Source organism: Oreochromis aureus, linkage group 11 (assembly GCF_013358895.1).
Source record: "Oreochromis aureus strain Israel breed Guangdong linkage group 11, ZZ_aureus, whole genome shotgun sequence".
In the NCBI taxonomy this organism is placed as follows: domain Eukaryota; kingdom Metazoa; phylum Chordata; class Actinopteri; order Cichliformes; family Cichlidae; genus Oreochromis; species Oreochromis aureus.
In genome coordinates this window covers 36474289-36497070 of record NC_052952.1, presented here as the reverse complement: position 1 = coordinate 36497070, position 22782 = coordinate 36474289, and the positions used below count along the sequence as shown (strand labels likewise).

At 42.7% G+C, this 22782-nt stretch overlaps 1 protein-coding gene across 10 annotated transcripts in view; it reads left to right on the top strand.

Moving 5' to 3' along the window:
• The window catches only part of LOC116330579, a 285981-nt gene that overhangs the window by 139536 nt on the left and 123663 nt on the right, over positions 1–22782 (top strand). Inside the window, exons 25-30 of one of the 10 annotated variants that reach the window (XM_039620042.1) lie at positions 145–421; positions 17422–17469; positions 17757–17800; positions 18161–18443; positions 18557–18600; positions 22202–22487. The exons of the other annotated variants lie outside the window; for them this stretch is intronic. Coding sequence (XP_039475976.1) covers positions 145–421; positions 17422–17469; positions 17757–17800; positions 18161–18443; positions 18557–18600; positions 22202–22487 — 982 coding nt within the window. The remainder of the gene's footprint in view (positions 1–144; positions 422–17421; positions 17470–17756; positions 17801–18160; positions 18444–18556; positions 18601–22201; positions 22488–22782) is intronic. 10 annotated transcript variants of the gene reach the window in all.

Here is a 22782-nt window from a genome sequence, read left to right as displayed (position 1 = left end):
GTGATTTTGATTTTTCCAATAATCATGCAGCTCTAATACTCTACATGTCTACTTCAAAGACACTGAGGAAGTTCAGAGAAATCAAACTTTAAATCTCCCAACAGTGAAATGACAGTAACTTAATAAATCCTTTGCATTTTTCAGAGAGAAGCACTGACGGCTGTTAAAAAGATTCTTGTGGAAATCCTGAGACATTTGAATCAAAAGGATCTCGAGGAATTCAATTTGTTGCTGCAGTTCACTTGCTTCAAAATGGGCCTGCCACAAATACAGACATATAGAAACATGACAGATGAACTAGTGAAACAGATGGTGGATGAATTTGGTCATCAGTCTGTGGAGGTGATCAGGGAGGGTTTAACAGACATGCAGAGAACTGATCTGGTGCAGAGGCTGTCAGAGAGCAGCTCAGGACTCAAAGGTAAGAGAAATCATCTGTCAGAGTGTCTGTAATAACTTTAATACAATTTTTTTTAATTCATTAAAGTTTATTTAATCAGGAAAAAATAAAATTGTGACATTCAAAATCTGTTTTACAAGAGTGTCCTGGCCAAGAAGGACAGCTGTACGATCATAAGCTGCATAAATTGATACAACAGATATGTTGGGATTATTCTTAACTATGTGTGGAAGAATTTTAAATATAATGTTACGTTCCCCTAAAAGGGTTCAGGCGATGAGGGAAAGTGAAAAAAAGTGTCCGGATCAGAAAAAGGAAACAAAGAGACAAAATGGTTACAAGAAAGAGTTTTATTACGGTTTCTATTAATAACTCAGCTAAAAGAGACAGACGAGCTGCTATCACAATTTGAAGAAACAAACCAAAACTCAGACGTTAGTCAGTACTACTGAAAAGTAAGTCAAAGAAAAACGGGTTAGTCACCAAATACGCTTCTCTCCACCGAGCAGGAGCAAACAGTCACAAAACACAGCTCACTAGCTGCAACCGCTAACATGGCTCTCTGGCACCAGAGCTCACCTTTCTCTGCCCTTAAATACCTTTAATTGCTGAACAGAGTCAGCTGTAGAAAAGAAAAAGGTGTCACCTAAGGCAGGAGAGATGGTAGGACATGCCCACACAGGCAACTTCAGTAGGAGGCCCTGCTAGGGCCGTAACATATAATATCACACATTACAGTAAAAAAAAAAAAATCTAAAGAAGTAAATCAAAACCTATCAGAGAAACTCACAACAAGAACTGCATAACTTTTTTTTCTTTTTTTTTTTTGAGGTTAATAGATAGTTTTAGAATAATTATGCATAATTCTCGACGACTCAGATTGTACTGTTATTGCTACGTGTTGGATACACTGTGTATGTTAACGCAGGTCAACAGCAAGCCAAACTCAATTTTCATGAGCCAGGAAACTGAGCGTCTTGCTCCTTTATTACGGTCTTCTCGACAGCTTACAATCTCTTACAATTGTGGCTTGAATAGCTCGATGAAAGTGCTGAGTGAAACTAAAAAATAAACCAGAAAATAAAATATCCTTTAGCTCTTTGACATGTGAAATAAATGCACAAAAAGAAATATCTAGTGATAGAAAACATGTATCAAAGTTAGGTTTAGCTGCTAAGTAATGATAAACAGTAGTTTTAACAATCCTCTGATATGCAAATTAGATCGCTAGCATCATTGCTATGTTAATAGACCATGCTCTAAACAAAATTCGCTTCTGGGATAAGGCTAATTCCTGGTACAAACACATTCACAAAACGATCTCTAAATCAGCTGTTATAAACATATAAAACAAACCAGAACATGTAATAAACTTACAGCCATTGCTTTCGATGGTGTGTATAAAGATTCAGGGCACAGGAGATGAAGTTTAAACACGGATAGGCAGGCTTTCTGCACAATGCTTTTTCCCAACTGACTGCAGCTTCTGCTTCCCACAATGCATTGCAAACACAGATTACTCCTTCAAAATAAGATACAGAAAAACTAATGCCGAATGTATAGAAAATATTTTTTAACTAAATGACTCTCTTTTTTAACATAAATTACCACAGATGAAATATGACATTTTTATCACTAAATTATTATCAATCATTTTTAACCTTTTACTTGGGACAGAACACTCCCCGCCTGGCATTACCGATGACACTACTACTTTTTATCAGTCATTTCCTTTTCTAAGAGCACAACAACATCTGAAATGGGACACAGGTAAGTCTTTGAGACTCCCTGGGAAGATGTCCTCACTTCGACCTTTCTGACCTTCCCATCACTGCTTGGAAAGGTCGCCGTGATGATAGCCATTGTCCATTCGTTTCTGGGTGCTTGATTTTGTTTCAACAACACAATGTCGCCTGACTGAAGATTGCGGTGTGTTCCATGCCACTTGCGCCTTGTTTGGAGGGTGTTGAGATATTCGTTTCTCCAGCGACTCCAGAAACCATTGGCGAGTGCTTGCACTTGTTTCCATTGGTTCTTGAGCAAGTCTTTTCCACAAAAGTCTCCTGGTGGAGAAGGAACGCCCTGCTTTTGGGTCAGTATCATTGCAGGACAGAGTATGAACGGTGAGGAAGGGTCAGTTGAAATAGGGACCAAGGGCCTCGCATTGACTATAGACGATACCTCAGCCATTAGGGTACAAAGCACCTCATGTGTCAGACGGGTGTGTTTGTTCTGCAAGAGCATAGAATCCAATATTCGGCGAGTTACCCCAATCATCCTTTCCCAGACGCCCCCCATGTGGGAAGCATGTGGGGGGTTGAACTCCCATGTGCAACCGTTGGCGTGAAGATGGTTGACAATGTCGGGAGGGTTCTTGTTTGGTTGTGCCATGCCAAGCTCCACGCTTGCTGCGATGAAGTTGGTGCCCCTGTCTGACCGCATTTGTTTGGCTGGGCCTCTTATTGCAAAGAATCTGCGTATTGCATTTATGCAGCTGCAAGTGTCCATAGATTCAATGACTTCGATGTGTACACCTCTTGTAGTCATACACGTAAAAAGTATCGCCCACCTCTTACTTTCTGCTGCGCCACCTCGTGTGCGTCGAGTGACCACTGACCATGGGCCAAACACGTCCAACCCGACATACAAAAATGGAGGGCATGTTTCGAGTCTTTCAGGCGGGAGATCTGCCATTTTTTGAGTCTCTAGTTTCCCCCTGAGTTTCTTGCATGTTATGCAGCGGTGGATGATGGATGAGACCAGTCTTTTGCAGCCTACAATCCACAGTCCAGCTTGCCTAACTGCACTCTCTGTGAACTGTCTTCCTTGATGCACAACCTTAGCATGATAGTGCAGGACAAGCAACTTTGACACATGATGCATGCTTGGCAGAATTTTTGGATTCTTTAACATTGGGTCCAATGAAGAATGTTTGAGGCGACCTCCAACTTTGATGAGGCCTTCATCCAAGAGGGGTCAAGGGCCACAATGGGGCTAGAGCTGTGGATGGTTTGACTGGTTTGGAGGGCAGCATACTCATCAGGAAAGGCGTCCCTTTGAACAGGCTGGAGAATGAGGTTACTGGCGGCATCCATCTCCTCTGGAGTGCGTGGTTCTCTGCATCTATGCCAGCCCCTGCATGAATGATCTGATGAGTTGCTTGATGAGTGAGAACGAGCCTGGTGAATTAAGAAGGCAATGGCACGTACCAGTGAGGTCCAGCTTGAAAAGCGTTGGAAGCGTTCTGGCGTGAGTCCGCTCTTCTGAATCTGAGCAACGAAAGTACTAACTTGTCGGATTTCAGCATCCACTTCAGGTTCAATCAGCTCAAACGATTCATGTGTCTCTGGTTCATGTAGTTTGTAAAGGAAGTCTGGTCCTTTAAACCACATAGTGTCCATGAGCTGCGATGCAGGTACCGACCTGGTTGCTAGATCGGCTGGGTTTTGCTCCGATGTAACATAATGCCACTGTTCAGGGGATGTGGACTGGCGTATACGGTGAACTCGATTATGTACGTAGACATAAAAGCGCTTTGAATCGTTGCAAATGTACCCAAGAACCACCCTGCTGTCACAGTAGAATTTGACAGTGTTTGGTTTATGATCAGGTTCATCCAGAATGAGCTCCGCCATCTCCACCGCTAGAACTGCTCCACAAAGCTCAAGACGAGGTATTGTGGGTTCTGGTTGGGGTGAAAGTTTTGCTTTCCCAAGCACAAATCCAACTTCACATTGTCCCTCTGCATTGACTGTTTTCAAATATGCTACTGCTGCAATAGCCCAGCTTGAGGCATCACTAAAGACACACAGTTCAGTGTAAGCGGACTTGGAAAGCGAGGCTGGTACATAGCAGCGCGGCACTCTGAGACTGCTCAGATTTTGGAGGGACTTTTTCCATGTTTCCCATGCATCCATCTCCTCTTGGGGGAGAGAAGCATCCCAATCTTGGACTCCATTTGACATTTTGCGTAACAAGAGTCTGCCTTTGATTGTCACTGGCGATGCTAGTCCCAAGGGGTCGAAGATGCTATTAATCACTGAGAGAACCCCGCGGCGGGTATAGGGTTTGTCATTGACAGCTACCTTGAAAGTAAATGAGTCAGTGTTAATGTCCCAGCACATTCCTAGACTTCTCTGGGCCGGTAAAGTATCGTCACCGAGACTCAAGTCTTTGATGCCGGAGGCCAAATCCTCTGGCTTGAATGCTTGCATGACTGAGACACTATTCGAGGCGATTTTGTGGAGCTTGAGGTTAGACTCAGCTAAGGATGCACATGTGCGCTTGAGCAGATCGATGGCTGCAGACTCTGTGGGAACTGAAACCAGCCCGTCATTGACGTAGAAGTGTCTCTCGACGAAGTGTCTTGTGTCTGCTCCAAACTTTGCCTCACCTTCCTGGATGGCTCTTCGAAGGCAATAGATGGCTACCGCTGGTGACGGGCTATTACCAAAAACATGTACCCGCATGCGGTACTCCTGCACCTCTTTTGACAAGTCATTGTCCTTGTGCCACAGGAACCTCAAATAATCTCTGTGGTCTGGTCTAACCAGGAACCCGTAAAACATCTGCTGGATGTCAGCAGTGGTTGCAATGAGTTCTTTCCTAAACCGAATCAGGACACCAAGGAGGGTGTTATTGAGATCAGGGCCCGTTAATAACACTGAATTGAGTGACACGCCAGACTGCTCGGCACTAGAGTCAAAGGCCACCCGTATCTGACCGGGCTTCTGGGGATGATATACACCGAAAATAGGCAGGTACCAGCACTCAGTGTTGTCATCAATGGGTGGAGCAATCTCTGCGTGATTGTTTTTAAACAGGTTGTCCATAAATTCTGAAAACTGCTCTTTCATTTGAGGATTTTTGGTTAAGTTGCGTCTCAGTGAGTTGAGTCTAGACAGCGCTTGGTCTCTGTTATTTGGAAGTGGCAAGCGAGGGGACTTGAATGGTAAAGGAGCAATCCAGTTATTGTTTCCATCCTGGTGGACTTCCTTTTCCATTATCTTAAGGAAGGTCTCATCCTCAAAGGACAGGGCATGCTGGTTGTCATACTCTGTGCGCTCAAAAACTTTCTCTCCAAGCTTTTCTTCTGCTGCGTTGAGTTTCGAACTGCGTTTTAAGAAGCTACTCTTGTGCTCCCCGCCATAGCATGGTTTTTCTTTGATCTTCATGCTGTTAGGACAAGGAGTGAGGAGAGATGGACGTCCGTTGGAGAGCACGTGAGTTTTATAGGCATTGACCGTTGGCCTGTGAGCATTGAGGCATACTTCCCCCACGATTACCCAGCCTAGGTCTAGGCGCTGAGCAAAGGGAGCGTTGTGGGGTCCGTTGACTTGTTGTCGTGCCTTGTGGACTTGTATGATGTCTCTGCCCAGTAGAACTGCAATCTGGGCAGCTGGGTCGTGCTTAGGTATCAGAGGAGCCAGATGTTTCAAGTGGGCATGGGCAAGAGCGACTTCAGGTGTAGGTATTTCATCTCTGTTAAATACTATCTCATCACATTCAATGAGGGGAGGAAGGTCTAGACGTGGGCCTTCACCTACAGGCTCAATTTGGAACCCCACTGCTTTCCTGCCGAGCATTTGAGTTAGACCAGCACACGTTCTCATATGGTATGTCAGAGGGCTACCCTTGATTCCAAATAGCTCAAAGAATTCAGGACGTGCCAGCGAGCAATTGCTCTGATCATCAAGAATGGCGTACATCTTAACAGACCGTTCTGGTTGACCTTTAGGGAAAACTCGAACTAGACATACCTTGGAGCAAGAACGCGGAGGACAGCCCTCACCGCAGATCTCAGTGCATCGTGACGTCACCTTGGGTAGAGTGTTGTCTTGAGGCTGAGGCTCTGGTTCAGGTGCATTTTCTGGCTGGGGTTTTTGACCCGTGTCAGGGTGCATGGCAGAGCAATGCTTTTCACTTTGGCACTCCTCACACTTGACCTTCAGGTCGCAGTCCTTTATTGTGTGCATGGGAGAACAACAGCGAAAACATCGTTTGTGTTCTTTGAGTATGTTTCGTCTTTCTTGTAGCGGTTTGATCCGGAAAGCTCTACATTTGGCTAGAGGATGCGTTTTCTTGTGGACTGGACAATAACGTGTTAGATCATCCTCTCTGATACTAGCAGAAGCACTTGTATCAACCTCTGTTCTGTTTACAGTTAAGATAAGATAAGATAAGATGGCCTTTATTAGTCCCACAGGTGGGAAATTTGTTTTGTTACAGCAAAAGTGCAAAGTTATGTAGCAGAAATTAGAAAACACTGGAATGCAATAAAATACAATAAAATAAAATAAAATAAAATACTATATACAATAGAATAAAATAGAATAGAATAATATATACAATAGAATAAAATAGAAATACAAATACTATATACAACTGAGTAGGAAAATACAAAAACACAACTTCGTCAGAAGAAGAATTGCATATAGCAGTCTTATTGCACATGTGTGGGTTTGTGTGTTTGATCAGCTGCAAAAGTCTTTATTGTGAGTCTGACAGCAGTGGGGAGGAAAGACCTGCGAAATCTCTCCGTCCCACACCGTGGGTGCCGCAGTCTCCCACTGAAGGAGCTGCTCAGTGCTGTCACAGTCTCATGCATGGGGTGGGAGATGTTGTCCAACAGGGATGACAGCTTAGCCACCATTCTCCTGTCACTCACCACCTCCACTGGGTCCAGAGGGCATCCTAGAACAGAGCTGGCCCTTCGGATCAGCCTGTTCAGTCTCTTCCTGTCCCCAGCAGAGATGCTGCCCCCAGCAGACCACACCATAAAAGATGGCTGAGGCCACCACAGAGTCATAGAAGGTCTTCAGGAGTGGGCCCTCCACTCCAAACGACCTGAGTCTCCGAAGCAGGTACAGCCTGCTCTGCCCTTTCCTGTAGAGGGCGTCTGAGTTATGAGTCCAGTCCAGTTTGTTGTTCAGATGAACACCAAGGTACCTGTAGCTGTCCACAGCCTCGATGTCCATACCTTGGATGTTCAGTGGTTGCAGTGGAGGATGCTTGTGCCTGCGAAGTCTACCACCAGTTCCTTGGTTTTACTGGCGTTGATCTGGAGGTAGTTCAGCTGGCACCAGTCCACAAAGTCTTGAGTCAGTCCTCTGTACTCCTTGTCGTCCCCATCAGTGATGAGGCCGACTATTACAGAGTCATCAGAGAACTTCTGCAGGAAGCACTGGGTGGAGTTGTGGGAGAAGTCTGCAGTGTAGATGGTGAAGAGGAACGGAGCCAGAACCGCTCCTGTGGGGCCCCGCACTGCAGACGACCCTGTCCGACACACAGCCCTGAGTCCTCACATACTGTGGTCGGTCGGTGAGGTAGTCCAAAATCCAGGTAGTGAGGTGATGGTCCACTCCAGAGTTCTCCAGCTTGTCCTTCAGAACCGAGGGAAGAATGGTGTTGAAGGCACTGGAGAAATCAAAGAACATGATTCTCACAGTGCTCCCAGCGGTCTCCAGGTGAGCGAGGGAACGATGTAGGAGGTGAATGATGGCATCATCCGCTCCAATGCCAGGCTGGTAGGCAAACTGAAGTGGGTCCAGTGATGAGCTCACAAGGCGCCGAAGCTGAGCCAGGACCAGCCGCTCCAGGGTCTTCATCAGGTGGGATGTCAGAGCCACCGGCCTGTAGCTGTTGAGGTCCTTGGGGCGTGAAGTCTTTGGCACTGGAACAACACAGGAAGTTTTCCAGAGCTGTGGGACTCTTCCCAGCCTCAGGCTCAGGTTGAAGAGGTGCTCCATCACACCACACAGTTGGTCCGCGCAGGACCTGACGACCCTCGAGCTGATGCCATCTGGACCCGCTGCCTTCTTGGCTTTAATCCTCCTCAGTTCCCTCCGAACCTGGGTGGTTGAGAGAGACAGGCTGGAGCCTTGTGTTGAGTGTGTATTGGATGCTGTTGTTGGGGTGGGGAGGAGTGAGCAGGGTGAATAGAGGAGGTGTGAAGTGTCTGAGGTGTCAGAGGTGGAACAGCAGCAGTGGGGGTGGGTGAGTCTGCAGCCGATGTTGGAGACTGCCTCATGGCTGAATCAAATCTGTTGAAGAAATGATTCAGTTCATTTGCCCACCTCACATCCTTCCCAGGCAGAGAGTTCTGATGTTTGTGGCCTGAGATGGTTCTGAGGCCTCCAGACTTCACCAACATTGTTTTGCTGAAGCTGGTTCTCCATCTTCTGCCTGTAGCTGTCCTTCCCATTCCTTATCAGTCCCCTAAGCTCTCTCTGCACCCTTTTCAACTCCTCTTTGTCTCTGGATTTGAAGGCCCTCCTCTTCTGCTTGAGGACAGCTTTAATTTCTGAAGTAATCCAGGGTTTGTTGTTGGAGAAACACCGTACAGTCCTGGTAGGTGCGGTGTTATCCACACAGAAATTAATATAGTCAGTAATGCATGTAGTAAGGCTGTCGATGTCCTCTCCGTGGTCGTCACAGATCACCTCCCACACAGTCGACTCAAAACAATCCTTAAGAGCCTCCTCGCTCTCCTCCCACCATCTCTGCACTGTGCAGGTGGCTGGTGGCTCCCTGCGCACTAAGGGCTCATACACAGGGACAAGGTGCACCAGGTTGTGATCAGATCTGCCTAGGGAGGGAGAGGTGATGAACTGTATGCCTCTTCAGCATTGGCATACAGTAAGTCCAGTGTTTTATTGTCTCTGGTTGGGCAGGTCACATACTGGGTGAAGGTGGGCAGTGTGGAGTCCAGTGAGGCATGATTGAAGTCCCCTGATATTATGAGAAGGGCTCTCGGAGATTGTGTTTGCAGTCTGCTGACCACAGAGTGGAGAGAGTCACAGGCTGCATCCGCGTTGGCGAGGGGGACATACGCTGTTATCGCGATAACATGCGAGAATTCCCAGGGCAGGTAGTATGGACGCATGCTAACGGCTAACAGCTCAATGTCTCTGCTGCAGAGTTGTTCTTTTACAGTGATGTGCCCAGGGTTACACCATCTGTCATTCACAAACACTGGCAGTCCCCCTCCTTTCCTCTTACCGCTCTCTCTCGTCCTGTCCGCTCGCAGCATCTGGAATCCCGGTAGTGTCACGCTCGTGTCCGGAGTTAGCGGTGTTAGCCACGACTCCGTTAGCATCATGATGCTACATTGCCGGTACTCCCTCTGTGACCAGGTTAGCGACGTTAGCTCATCCATCTTATTGGGCAAAGATCGTACATTTCCAATAATTACAGAAGGAAGAGATGGTCGATAACGTCTCCTTCTCGGGCGACGGCGCTCCTTCCCAGCACGACACCCCCGTCTTTTCCTCCTCAGCTCGCTGGGAATGTCGGGTCTGTCCGCCGGCAGTACCGCTGCGGGACGCAGCGCTAACAGCTGATCCCTACTGTAAACAAAGGATCCCTGCTCTGGGTCCCCAGACACGGGTGAAAAAAATAGAAAAAAACTAAGAAAAACAACCAGAACTAGCACAAAACGGTAGAACATGGTTGCAGAGTCTAATTACTAATACGTTAGAGGTGATTTGTAGCTAGTTTGTTTGAATGGTGGTCTCTCACCTTTGTTGAGGGGTTGACTGCTGCATGACGCAAAACTTGGATCGTTTCTCGCTTTTGCCTCCTCCTGGACAAACTTTACAAAGTATGAGAATGGAGGGAACGTCACATTATATTTTTGTTTGTATTTTGAACCAGTGTGGAGCCATTTATCTTGTAAGCTTGGAGGCAGCTTCTCCACTATGGGCTTAACCCCACGTGGAGTGTCAAGGTAAGCGAGGCCTGGGAGGTAGGCTTCGTCTTTAGCAACCTGTAGCTCTAGGAGCAAATCTCCCAGTTCCCTAAGTTTAACATTGTCTCTGTTTGTAAGGCGAGGAAAACTGTCCAGTTTTTTAAACAAGGCATTCTCTACTACTTCGGGTGTGGCATAACACTCCTCCAGCCTATCCCATGACAACTGGAAGGCAGCTTTGGGGTTAGTGGTATAAACAGCTCTGATTCTTTTAACATGCTCTGAGGACTCTTTACCGAGCCACTTGACTAGGAGATCTAACTGCTGGCTGTATGTAAGATCAATGCCTCCAGTTGCATTTAAGAATGAAGACTGCCATGCTCTAAAATTTTCAGGGGTGTCATCAAACTTAAAGAGCCCTGTTGTGATTAACTCTCTGCGTGCAAGGAACCTAGCAAAGTCGGCCATAGGTGCATCACTATTGTGAGGAGCATGGTGACTGTTCGGCTCGACATACTCTCTTGATGGGCCAAAAGTTTCCTCCTCTATGTACATTTTTGAGAGTACAGGTGGAGAGGAGGTTCGTTTCCTTGGAGTGAATGATGGTGCCTTTGCTGTGAGTTCGACTTGAGGTGTTGCTTCTTCAGCCGGATGTGACTTTAGCTGGCTTTGATGTTGCACGTACTCCATAGTTCTCTGTTTGATAACTTGTGGTGGGACTGAACTTTTTAAACTTTCTCCTTTTTCTTGTTCAACAGCTGCGGCAGCTTCTAGAACCTCTGCTTTTGCCGTAGCGGCTGCAGCTTTTTTCTCTATCTCTAACATCTGTAAATCCATTTCCAGATTTGCTTGCTGCTTTTTAATTTCCAATTGTCTCTTACTGTACAAGGCTTTGGCGTTTGTAGCTTCAGCAGAGGCTCTTGCAAAGATGGCTGCTTCCAATACACTGGACCTTGAGGACAACTTGGAAGATGAGCGCTTGGAGCCAGAGTGTTTGGATCGGGAGCTAGCCTCTGATGATGCTTTGTCTCCTGAGTTAGCCATTTCTTCTGCCTTCTCCCCGCGTGCATCCATCGCTGTGGCATAAACTTTATCTTCCACCAACTGCTGACATGGCTTTTCACTGTACTGTTATTGCTACGTGTTGGATACACTGTGTATGTTAACGCAGGTCAACAGCAAGCCAAACTCAATTTTCATGAGCCAGGAAACTGAGCGTCTTGCTCCTTTATTACGGTCTTCTCGACAGCTTACAATCTCTTACAATTGTGGCTTGAATAGCTCGATGAAAGTGCTGAGTGAAACTAAAAAATAAACCAGAAAATAAAATATCCTTTAGCTCTTTGACATGTGAAATAAATGCACAAAAAGAAATATCTAGTGATAGAAAACATGTATCAAAGTTAGGTTTAGCTGCTAAGTAATGATAAACAGTAGTTTTAACAATCCTCTGATATGCAAATTAGATCGCTAGCATCATTGCTATGTTAATAGACCATGCTCTAAACAAAATCCGCTTCTGGGATAAGGCTAATTCCTGGTACAAACACATTCACAAAACGATCTCTAAATCAGCTGTTATAAACATATAAAACAAACCAGAACATGTAATAAACTTACAGCCATTGCTTTCGATGGTGTGTATAAAGATTCAGGGCACAGGAGATGAAGTTTAAACACGGATAGGCAGGCTTTCTGCACAATGCTTTTTCCCAACTGACTGCAGCTTCTGCTTCCCACAATGCATTGCAAACACAGATTACTCCTTCAAAATAAGATACAGAAAAACTAATGCCGAATGTATAGAAATATTTTTTAACTAAATGACTCTCTTTTTTAACATAAATTACCACAGATGAAATATGACATTTTTATCACTAAATTATTATCAATCATTTTTAACCTTTTACTTGGGACAGAACACAGATCATAAATCATATGATTTTGAAGTAGGTATTGACCCTGAAAGGAATGTGCTTAATACAATTAATGTCACATGTGAATATTATACAGAGCAGCAATTCAGGGATACGGTTGAAATAGTTAATACATTTTCATTAATTCATATTAATTGCAGAAGTCTTTATAGAAGTTTTGCTTTGATTAAAGATTTCCTGTATAGTTTGAGAGGGAGGTTTCAAATATGTCTGTGAAGGTTCTCAGTCATCCAGGTCATCGTAGTCAAAGGAGTTTGCAAAGAAAAGCGTCTGGACTTCTTTGAGTTGCTTGAAGACGTTTCACCTCTCATCCGAGAAGCTTCTTCAGTTCTAAGGTCAAATGGCCGAGAGTCCCAGATTTAAACCCAGTGGGAGTATCCCCCCAAGGATGTGAGTGGGCGTTAAGGCGTCTGGGGAGGGAACTCACTTTCCTGACCTCAGGAAATCACATGATAGGGTGGGGCCAGGTTTCACAATGAGCTCACCTGAAACCCTGGCTGATTAGGTCCCACACCCACTTTCACACCTTGGCGCATGTGATTAGAGGATCACCAGGGGTCCTTTGTCCCTCCTTGGGGATACTCCCACTGGGTTTAAATCTGGGACTCTCGGCCATTTGACCTTAGAACTGAAGAAGCTTCTCGGATGAGAGGTGAAACGTCTTCAAGCAACTCACAGAAGTCCAGACGCTTTTCTTTGCAAACTCCTTTGAGGTTTCAAATAATTGCTCTGTCTGAAACATGGTTAGATGAGAAGAGGGGTTGTCATTTTTGTATCGAAGGGTACGATTTATACTTTGTAAATAGAATTAAGAAAAAGGCAGGAGGGGTGGCACTTTTTGTTAATTGTGATTTGAAATGTAAAAAAAATGTAAAAAAGTTGAATGTATGTCTGTGGCTATAGACGATTTAATGGAGTCTGTGACAGTGGAATTGGATATAGAAAGAAGAAGTAATATAATTGTAACGTGTATATATAGGAAACCGGGGTCACAGATTGAGTTATTTACAGAGGCAGTAGAAGACTTATTGAGTAAAGCTAAGGGAAATAAGACTATGTTTGTGTGGTGATTACAATATTGATCTTTGTAAAGAGGCAAATGATAAGGCTGCGTCAGATTTTTTTGAATTATTACTTGGTAAAGGATTTTATCCTTTATTATAAAGCCGAGTAGAATAACGGATAAATCAGAAACACTAATTGATCATATTTTCATTAATAGCTTGGAGAGTAATATTATGAGTCGCCTCATCATAAATGATATAAGCGATCATCTACCAGTCTTTTTTACTTTTGATTTGAAAAGAAAGGAAGAAGTTGGTTTCGTGAGTCATAGAAGGGTAAAAAATAACAAGGCAATCAACAAGTTTAGACAAGATCTCATGGAAGTGGACTGGAAGGAAGTTTATGTTAATGAGGTCAACGTTGCATATGGAGCTTTTTTAAATACTTACTTGGCCTTGTATGATAAACATTGTCCATTGGTATCATTTAAGTATAAGAAAAAGAAAAAGAATATGAAACCTTGGATAACTAAGGGTCTTGCAAATGTGTGTAAAAAGAAAAATAATTTATATAGGGATTATATAACACAGAGAACTAAGAAAGCGGAAATGAAATGTAAAGTTTATAAAAATAAGTTGGTATTAATATTGAGGAAAGCTAAGAAAGACTACTATAATAAACTTTTTCAGGAAAATAAGAATAATATTAAGGGCATTTGGAATATTTTTAAAGAAGTATTGGGTAACAAGAACACACCCTTAGATCGGCCTAATTATCTCATTAAGAATAATCAAGTTGTCGAAGACAAGACTGAAGTAGTAAATGAATTCAATTCATTTTTTGTAAATGTTGGACCCACTTTAGCAAATTTAATTAGAAAAAAAGACGACCCAGAATATGAGGAAGTCTGGAAAGGAGAAAGTAGAGTGGTTAATTCTATGTTCTTGGCTGATACTACCATAAAAGAAATAGTAGCAATTGTAGAAAATTGTAAAAGTAAAAAATCTACTGACTGTGATGGTATAGACATGGTTGTAATTAAAAAGACTTTAGACTGTATAAGTATTCCTCTTTGCTATATTTTTAATCTTTCGTTACAATCAGGAGTATTTCCTGATCGAATGAAAGTGGCAAAAGTGATACCCTTATATAAATCAGGAGATAAGCATAGTTTTAACAATTATAGGCCAGTGTCTCTTTTGTCAGTTTTCAAAAGTGCTTGAAAAACGTTTTGCGCAAAGACTTGATAGTTTTATTGAAAAATATCAACTAATAAATGAAAATCAATTTGGATTTCGTAAAAATAGATCAACGGCATTAGCATTGTTGACTTTCATTGACGATATTTCATCTGCAACCAATAATAATAAATATACAGTTGGGGTATTTGTTGATTTAAAAAAAAGCTTTTGATACGTTACAACATTCTATTTTGATTTCTAAAGTGTATAATTATGGTGTGAGAGGAGTGGCATTGAATTGGTTAAGGAGTTATTTAGAAGATAGGTCACAATATGTACATTATCTCGGTAACACCTCTGAAAGATTGAAGATTGTATGTGGCGTTTCTCAAGGTTCTATTTTGGGACCTAAACTTTTTAATTTATATACTAATGATATCTGTGACGTATCAAAAAGGTTAAATTTTATTCTATTTGCAGATGACACAAATTTTTATTGCTCAGGAGAGAATTTGAAAGATTTGGTTGAAATTATGACTTCTGAGATGTTAAGATTAAAAATATGGTTTGATGTAAATAAATTATCTTTGAATCTGACAAAAACGAAATTCATGATATTTGGCAATCGTGTAAAGGAGGAGTTATTATGAAGAAGTTATTATGTCCATTGATGGAGAATTTATTGAAAGAGTTACTGAATTTTGTTTTTTGGGTGTAATAGTAGATGAAAATTTGATGTGGAAATCACATATTGAGTATATTAGAAAGAAGATGGTTAAAAACATTTATATTCTGGGAAATGTAAGAGATTTATTAGTAGGGATGGGTATTGATAAGATTTTAACGATTCCGATTCTGTTTAACGATTCGATTCTTTATCGATTCTCTTATCGATTCTTTTTTTAAAAACAAGGAGAACACTAAGGTCGATTAGCTTAGAACTTTGTTTTATATCTTCTCTTTGAACAAGATAGAAATTTAGGAGTAACATGGCCTTAAAAACCCAACAGTGAGATCTTAAGAGATCCACAGCCTCCGGCTCTTCAATGGGGTGTCACAGGGTCCCCGGGGAAAAAAAATTGTAAATGTAAAATAATAAAATAAATATTCTTCTGTAGCAATAACAAAGTATAACATAAATTATTCTGTAGCAATTACACAAGAATATCCAGTAATGTCCCTGCCTACAATTAAACACATTCACTTACCGAAAATCGGTGCAAGCCTTTTACCACAAACTTAGTCACTGCTCGGTGACATTCATCTATCTTGGCCTGAAAGGAGACGCTACCGGTAGACTGCAGCGAGAACTGCCAGCCAGACTCTGTCTGTCTCATCATGGTCACCTAAATGCACAGTAATGGCAGGTTTTGTAATGAGGCAGATCGCGTTAACATAATATGCACTGTTAGTTGATTATTTACCTGCCGCATTAACGGGAGAGGACGTACAAAAGTTACCGCTGCTGCTGGGTTGAGATTCACGAGTCCGGAGCGAAATTAAAAATACGACATTCATTTGGGGTTATCGCGTGTTTTGTGAGCAAATGCTTTTGCATATTCGTAGTGTTTCCTCCCTTAAATGAAATATCTACTTTGCAAGTATTGCAAGTTGCCCTGTTGTCATCCGTTCTCGTAAAGTAAGACCAAACTTTTTAGCGTTTGGGCCGCCATGTTTCCTTCCAGGTAAATGACGCTCCGCAACGTGGTGACGTCATTCGGGGCGACTGGAATCGATAAGGGAATCGTTTGCAAAAATGGCAAACGATTCCAAGGAATTGAAACAGTGGGAACCGGTTCTCAACAAGAACCGGTTTTCGATACCCATCCCTATTTATTAGACTATAAAACAATGCGCATTTTATATTTTTCATTGTTTTTCTCATATTTTAGTTACTGTATTGAAGTCTGGGGGAATACATATGAGAATACTATAAAACCTCTAAACTTATTACAGAAGAAAGTGGTACGAATGATTCATAACGTTAAATATAGAGAACATACAAATAAATTATTTATAAAATCGAAATTATTAAAATTAGGAGATTTAGTGAAATTATGGACACTATTAATTATGTTTAAGGCTAAAAATAATATTTTGCCCTTTAAGTTACAAAGAGTATTTTTATTGTGTTCAGGGGGAGAAGACAGGAGAAGGAAATTTTATTTTAAGCATCAGTTAGCTAGGACTACACAAAGATTAATGAGTCCAACGGTTAGGGGTATACGACTGTGGAACTCTCTTCATTATAATTTAAAGAATTGTATAAATTTACATTGTTTTAAAGTGTTACATGCTTAAAACGATAACTCAATATGAAGAATGTGAATGAAATTGGAGTTCATTGAAAAAGGATCCATTATAATTTTTTGTTTTATTTATTTTAATTGTATTTTTCTCCTTGTTACTATGTGGAGTGGTATATTCTGACTGTAAATTTGTTTGTTGGTTTGGGTTAGGACCGGAGATAAATGTTAATGTTAGTTTGTTCCCTGATTTTTGGTGCCCACTTGTAATATAAGTTGGATTGTAGATAGGGGGCAGGGTTTAATAAGAATATTTTCTTCTTCCTGCTCCTTTTCACACATGGTTGTAGTGCTTTATTGATAGAAAGTGTGGTTGGTTTGTTTGAACTGTTGTACCAAGTGTGAAATAAATAAATAAATGAAAATATAAACTTTATTATCATTTATAAATGAAGGAATGTTTCCTCTGATTTATTTTGGACAGACGTTGATAAATTAACACATTCAGGTTGTACAAACACAATAAAATGAGACATATTTGTTTTCATATTTCAATGTTTTAAAGTAAAAATATTCAGGTTATTGAATCAGTGACTTTCTTTAGTAAATGTTGTTTTAAAGCTCTTTGAACTTCTTTACTTTGAAAATATTTTTCTTTGTTTTTTGCATTTTGAGCTGATTAATATCAGTCTTGTATTGTAAATCGATCTTTATGTTAGCTTTGATTTAAACTCCACTATGGAGACAGACGACCTGTATGAGGTAAATGGTTCAAAGTCTTTTCATTGATTTCTCTGTGATTGTGTAACTATGGCCTCCTCCTGCCTTCAGTCAGCACAGCTGAAAGTGAAATATTAAAGCTTTTTATTGTCAGGACTCAGTGTTATACTCAGGATGAGCACACATAAAGGACACACACAGTGTCTGTATGATGTAGTTACAGTTTGTATTCAATGTGTTGCAGCTGCAGGATCATCAGCTGAAGGATTTGATGTGGAGGAAACAGAGAAAGGTCAGTGTCCAGAAAACACATCAATCAATAAATACACTCATTGATATGAAGATGAAGAAGATGAAGAAGAAGAATTACTGAATGAAACAGAACTGGATCATTTCCTCACACTTTGATAGTTTTCCATCAAATATGACTTCATGTTAACAAGTTTAATGTTGTTATTAATCCAACTTACAAGGATCATCAGAATGAAATCAAAGTATCAGTTATTTCAAAGTGTCTGATTATTAACACTGATGTTAAATCAGTCATGAATGAAGCTTTTAATATTTCTTTTCTGTCAGAGAAACACTCTGAGGATGAACGTTGGCCTGCACTGATCCACAAAGTGAGTCATGTCACATCTGTCTGACTTCAGATCATCCAGCTTTCATTTCATAAATACAGGATAGAAACAAATGATTTGAGTTTGATTGGAAAAGTCAAAGTTTGATAAGTTCAGTGTGTGCAGTGAGGTCGGTCTGCAGCAGGTCAGAAAAGTCCTGAACTTGTTAACAGAAGCAGAATAATTGTTAATCAGCTGTTTGTGATCATTGTGACAAATATGACCAATGACATCATCACCTTATGTGATGGATGATGTCATCTAAACACATCTACATTTCTAAAGTGTTGATGAGAAAACAAACAAACCTGAAAGTGAGAAATGTCACATTTATCTCATGAACATTTTCTTTGAATTTTCCAGGTAGAAACGATGGAGTCTGTTATTGAGCTGCTGCTGGAAACTCTGGATGGTCTCAATGAGCAGGAGCTCAGTGAGTTCAATAAGAACCTGCGACAAATTCATCGCAAATATGACTCAGTCTTCTCATTGACGCGGTACAGGGGGACAAACCTGCAGCACACAGTGTTTCTGATGGTGCAGACTTACGGCCAACAGTCAGTGGAGAAGACCATGAAGGTCTTAAAGGAGATGAAGAGGACTGATCTGGCTCAGAGGCTGTCAGACTGCAGCTCACTGCCTCAAAGTAAGACAACAAAATCAAAACTCATTAACATCATAAAACTGATTTTTATGTCTCATAAATGTCTAACTAAAGTCTTCTTTGACATGAGTGACTTTGAGCACTTTTCTCCACAGAGAAACACTCTGTGGATGAACGACGCTCTGCACTGATCCACAAAGTGAGTCATGTCACATCTCTGATTCAGTACAAGACAGCAGGCTGAAAGTCAGAGTACTAAAGTAAGATAAGACTTTATTGATAAGACTTTATTGATCCCACGACGGGGAAATTTTTGCGTCACCTCAGCTCAGGTACAGATGTCGGAAAGAAATACAAAAATACAAATAAGTACAATCAATGAAAAAAGTAAGATAATACACTATATACAATGGTAGCATACACAGTATGTGATTATGTATATGGTTGGAAATATGGAAGACATAAACTATATCGCTTGATATAGCTATTGTACCACTACTATTCCTATTTATAGACATGCACACACACATGTACAAACTAAATATACATATGTATACATATACATACATATATACCTGCACATGTCCATACACATGGAAGGTCCATTATGCATGAAGTGGTGACCGTGGATGTTCACAGTGTCCAGTGACTTATGACATCGTGATTGAGGAGTTATAGAGTCTAACTGCTGTTGGGATGAATGATCTGCGAAAGCGCTCCTTCCTGCACCGAAGGTGTTTCAGTCTCTGACTAAAGGAGCTGCTCAGCCCACTCACATACTCATGCAGTGGGTGATGTGGGTTGTTCATGATGGATGTCAGCTTTACTAACATCCTCCTCTCGCCAACCACCCCCACAGACTCCAGGGGACATCCCAGCACGGAGCTAGACCTCCGCACCAGTTTGTCAATCCTGCTCCTGTCCCTGTCCGTGCATCCACTCCCCAGCAGGCCACTGCATAGAAAAGGGCAGATGCTACCACAGTGTCATAGAATGTCCTTAACAGAGTCCTGCAGACTCCGAAGGACCTCAGTCTCCTCAGCAGGTGGAGTCGACGCTGGCCCTTCTTATACAGGATGTCTGTATTTGTAGTCCAGTCCAGTTTATTGTTGAGGTGAACACCCAGGTACTTATAAGAGTCCACTATCTCAATGTCTTTCCCTTGGATGCTCACCGGTGTTGTAGGGGGTGACTTCCTCCTGAAGTCTATGATCATCTCCTTTGTCTTGCCGGCGTTGATTTGGAGTACGTTGGTCTCACACCAGCCAACAAAGTCACTGATGACCCCCCTGTACTCCTGATCATTCCCGTCTGATACGCATCCAATGATGGCTGTATCATCTGAGAACTTCCGTAGATGGCAATCGTCCGAATTATAACAGAAGTCTGAAGTGTAAAGGCTGAACAGGAAAGGTGAGAGAACCGTGCCCTGTGGTGCTCCCGTGCTGCATATTACCACCTCGGACACACAGTCATGGAGCCTCACATACTGTGGTCTGTTGGTAAGGTAGTCGATGGTCCATGCAGTCAGCTGTTTGCCTACTCCGGCTCCCTCCAGCTTCCCTCTCAGTAGTGCAGGTTGGATGGTGTTGAAAGCACTGGAGAAGTCAAAAACATGATCCTCACAGTGCTCCCGCCTGCTCTAGGTGAGAGAGGGATCGGTGTACCAGGTAGATGACAGCGTCATCCACCCCAATTCCAGAACGGTAGGCGAACTGCAAGGGGTCCATCACTGAGCCCACCAGTGGCCGAAGGTGGTGCAGGATGAGCCTTTCCATGGTCTTCATCAGATGAGAAGTCAAGGCAACAGGCCTGAAGTGGTTGGGCACCCTGGGGTGTGCGATTTTTGGCACCGGAACCACACAGGAAGTCTTCCACAGTTCAGGAACCCTCTCCAGGCTCAGGCTCAGGTTGAAGATGTACAGGGCCACCTGACAGAGCTGGTCTGCACGGTCCCTGAGCAGTCTGGAGCAGATTCCATCCAGACCTGCTGCCTTCCTTGCCTTCGTCCTCTTGAGCTGATTTCTCACCTGATCAGCTGTGAAGTAGATGTGAGGCTGGGCTGGAGTGGGGGGTGGGGCTGGTTTTGTTGTGGGTAGATGTGTGGATAGGGGTGAAGCAGACAGCTCAGGTGACAATGGCATTGCACCCGGAGGGGGGGCAACTGGAGGGGGTTAATGGAACCTGGGGGTTGGAGAGGTGATAAGTGGGCCATTGTCAAATCTGTTAAAAACAGATTCAAGTCGTTAGCCCACCCCGCCAGCAGACACTGTGGCTCCTCCATTGTCCTGGAAGTGTCCAGAGATTTTTCATGTTCCTCCAGACTTCTCTGATGTTTTCTGTTGGAGTTGGTTTTCCATCTTCCTCCTGAAGCACTCCTTGCCTTCTCGGATCTTGTATTTAAGATCCTTTTGGACTTTCTTAAGTTCCTCCTTGTCTCCCGACCAGAAAGCACTCTTCTTCTTGTTCAGCAGGGCCTTCAGTTCTGGGGTGACCCACGGTTTATTGTTTGAGAAACACTGTATCTTCTTGGTAGGCACAGTGTTCTCAACACAGAAATTAATGTAGTCCGTGATGCAGTGGGTGAGGGCGTCGATGTCCTCACCGTGAGGCTTGCAGAGTTCCTGCCAGTCTGTGCATTCAAAACAGTCTCTTAGGGCCTCAGTGCATTCCTCAGACCACACCCTTATCACCTTCTTCGCGGGGGGGGTTCCTTTTCACCATAGGAGTGTAAGTGGGCTGGAGAAGGACCAGGTTGTGGTCTGAGTGGCCAAGCGGGGAGGGTGATGCACTGTAAGCCTGCTTTGTGTTGGCAAACAACAGATCCAGGGTTTTGCTGTCCCTTGTATGGCAGTCAACGTACTGGGAGAAGTTAGGGAGAGTGACAGATAGTGAGGCATGATTGAAGTCCCCAGAAATAATAATGAGGGACTGCGGATGTTCCATCTGTAGCTGAGAGACGGTGGAGTGAATGTACTCACAGGCTGCTGTAGCGTCGGCCGAGGGTGGGATGTAAACAGTCAGCACAATAACGTGTGAAAATTCCCTGGCCAGGTGGTATGGCCGGACACTAACTGCCAACAGTTCAATGTCTTTGGTACAGCTTTGTTCCTTCACAGTGATGTGCCCCAGGTTACACCATCTCTCATTGACATACATTGCTAGTCCCCCACCTCTCCTCTTACCACTCTCCATTGCATTTCAGTCCGCTCTAACCAGTTGAAAGCCATCCAGAGTTATGACAGAGTCCGGTGTGTGGTCCATGAGCCATGTCTCAGTGAACAGGAGGAGGCTGCTCTGCTTGTAGTATCATCAGTTCTCATGTTGAGTCATTTTTCTCATGATTTCTGCTGGATGTTTGTGACAAACTGAAGCTTCATTCAGTTTGACTTCTTCAGCAGTAATTTTCTCCAACACTAATGTCAGGATGTCTTTACCACTGAGGATGAGCTGAGGAAGTGTCAGCATGTACATTTGTCCTTCAACAGGACAGAGAAATCTGAAAACATCAAACACTTTCAGATTAAACAGGAAACTTTATTCTACTTACAAATATTTAATAAAGAATTAAAGAGAATCTGAAATCAGGGAAAGATTATCGATATATTTAAATTTTATCTGCACAACATGAGAGAGAAAAACCACAGCCTGTAGATAAAAAACTATTCTAAACCATAAAAGAAGATCATACTTTTATAGTTTCTTCACATATTCTGATAAACTGTAATAAAAATAACAGCTTATGTTTAAGTAAATAGATAAATAAATATGTGACTCCATTAATGTATTAACTGTTCCAGGTGGCAACAATGGCAGCTGTTAAACATCTGCTTTTAGAAACTTTGAATGATTTGAGTGATGAGGAGCTGAAGAAATTTAAGAGGCTCTTACAGATGATTATTCCTTGGAGGAATCGGTCATATTTCTCATGGAGGTTGAGTCGATCATCAACCAGAGCAGATGTAGTGAATCTGATGATGGATGAACTTGGTCAGCAGTCTGTGGAGGTGACCAGAGAAGTTTTCATGCGTATGAACAGAACTGATCTGGTGCAGAAGTTACCAGAGAGCAGCTCAGCATCCAGAGGTAAGACCAACATGCATGACTGTAAACTCTGTGTCATCAATAGGTTTTTGTGTTGGTGGTGTCATGGTGGTGCAGTGGTTAGCACTGTCTCCTCACAGCATGAAGGTTGTGTGTTTGAGCCTCCTGGTTGGCCGGAACCTTTCTGTGTGGAGTTTGCATGTTCTCCCTGTGCCTGCAGGCTTTTCCTCAGAGTGCTCTGGTTTCCAGTCCAAACACATGCTGGTTGGCTTTATTGCTGGTTCTAAATTAAACGTGGGTGTGAAAGGTTGTCTGTCTTTTTAAAACCTGAGGTGGA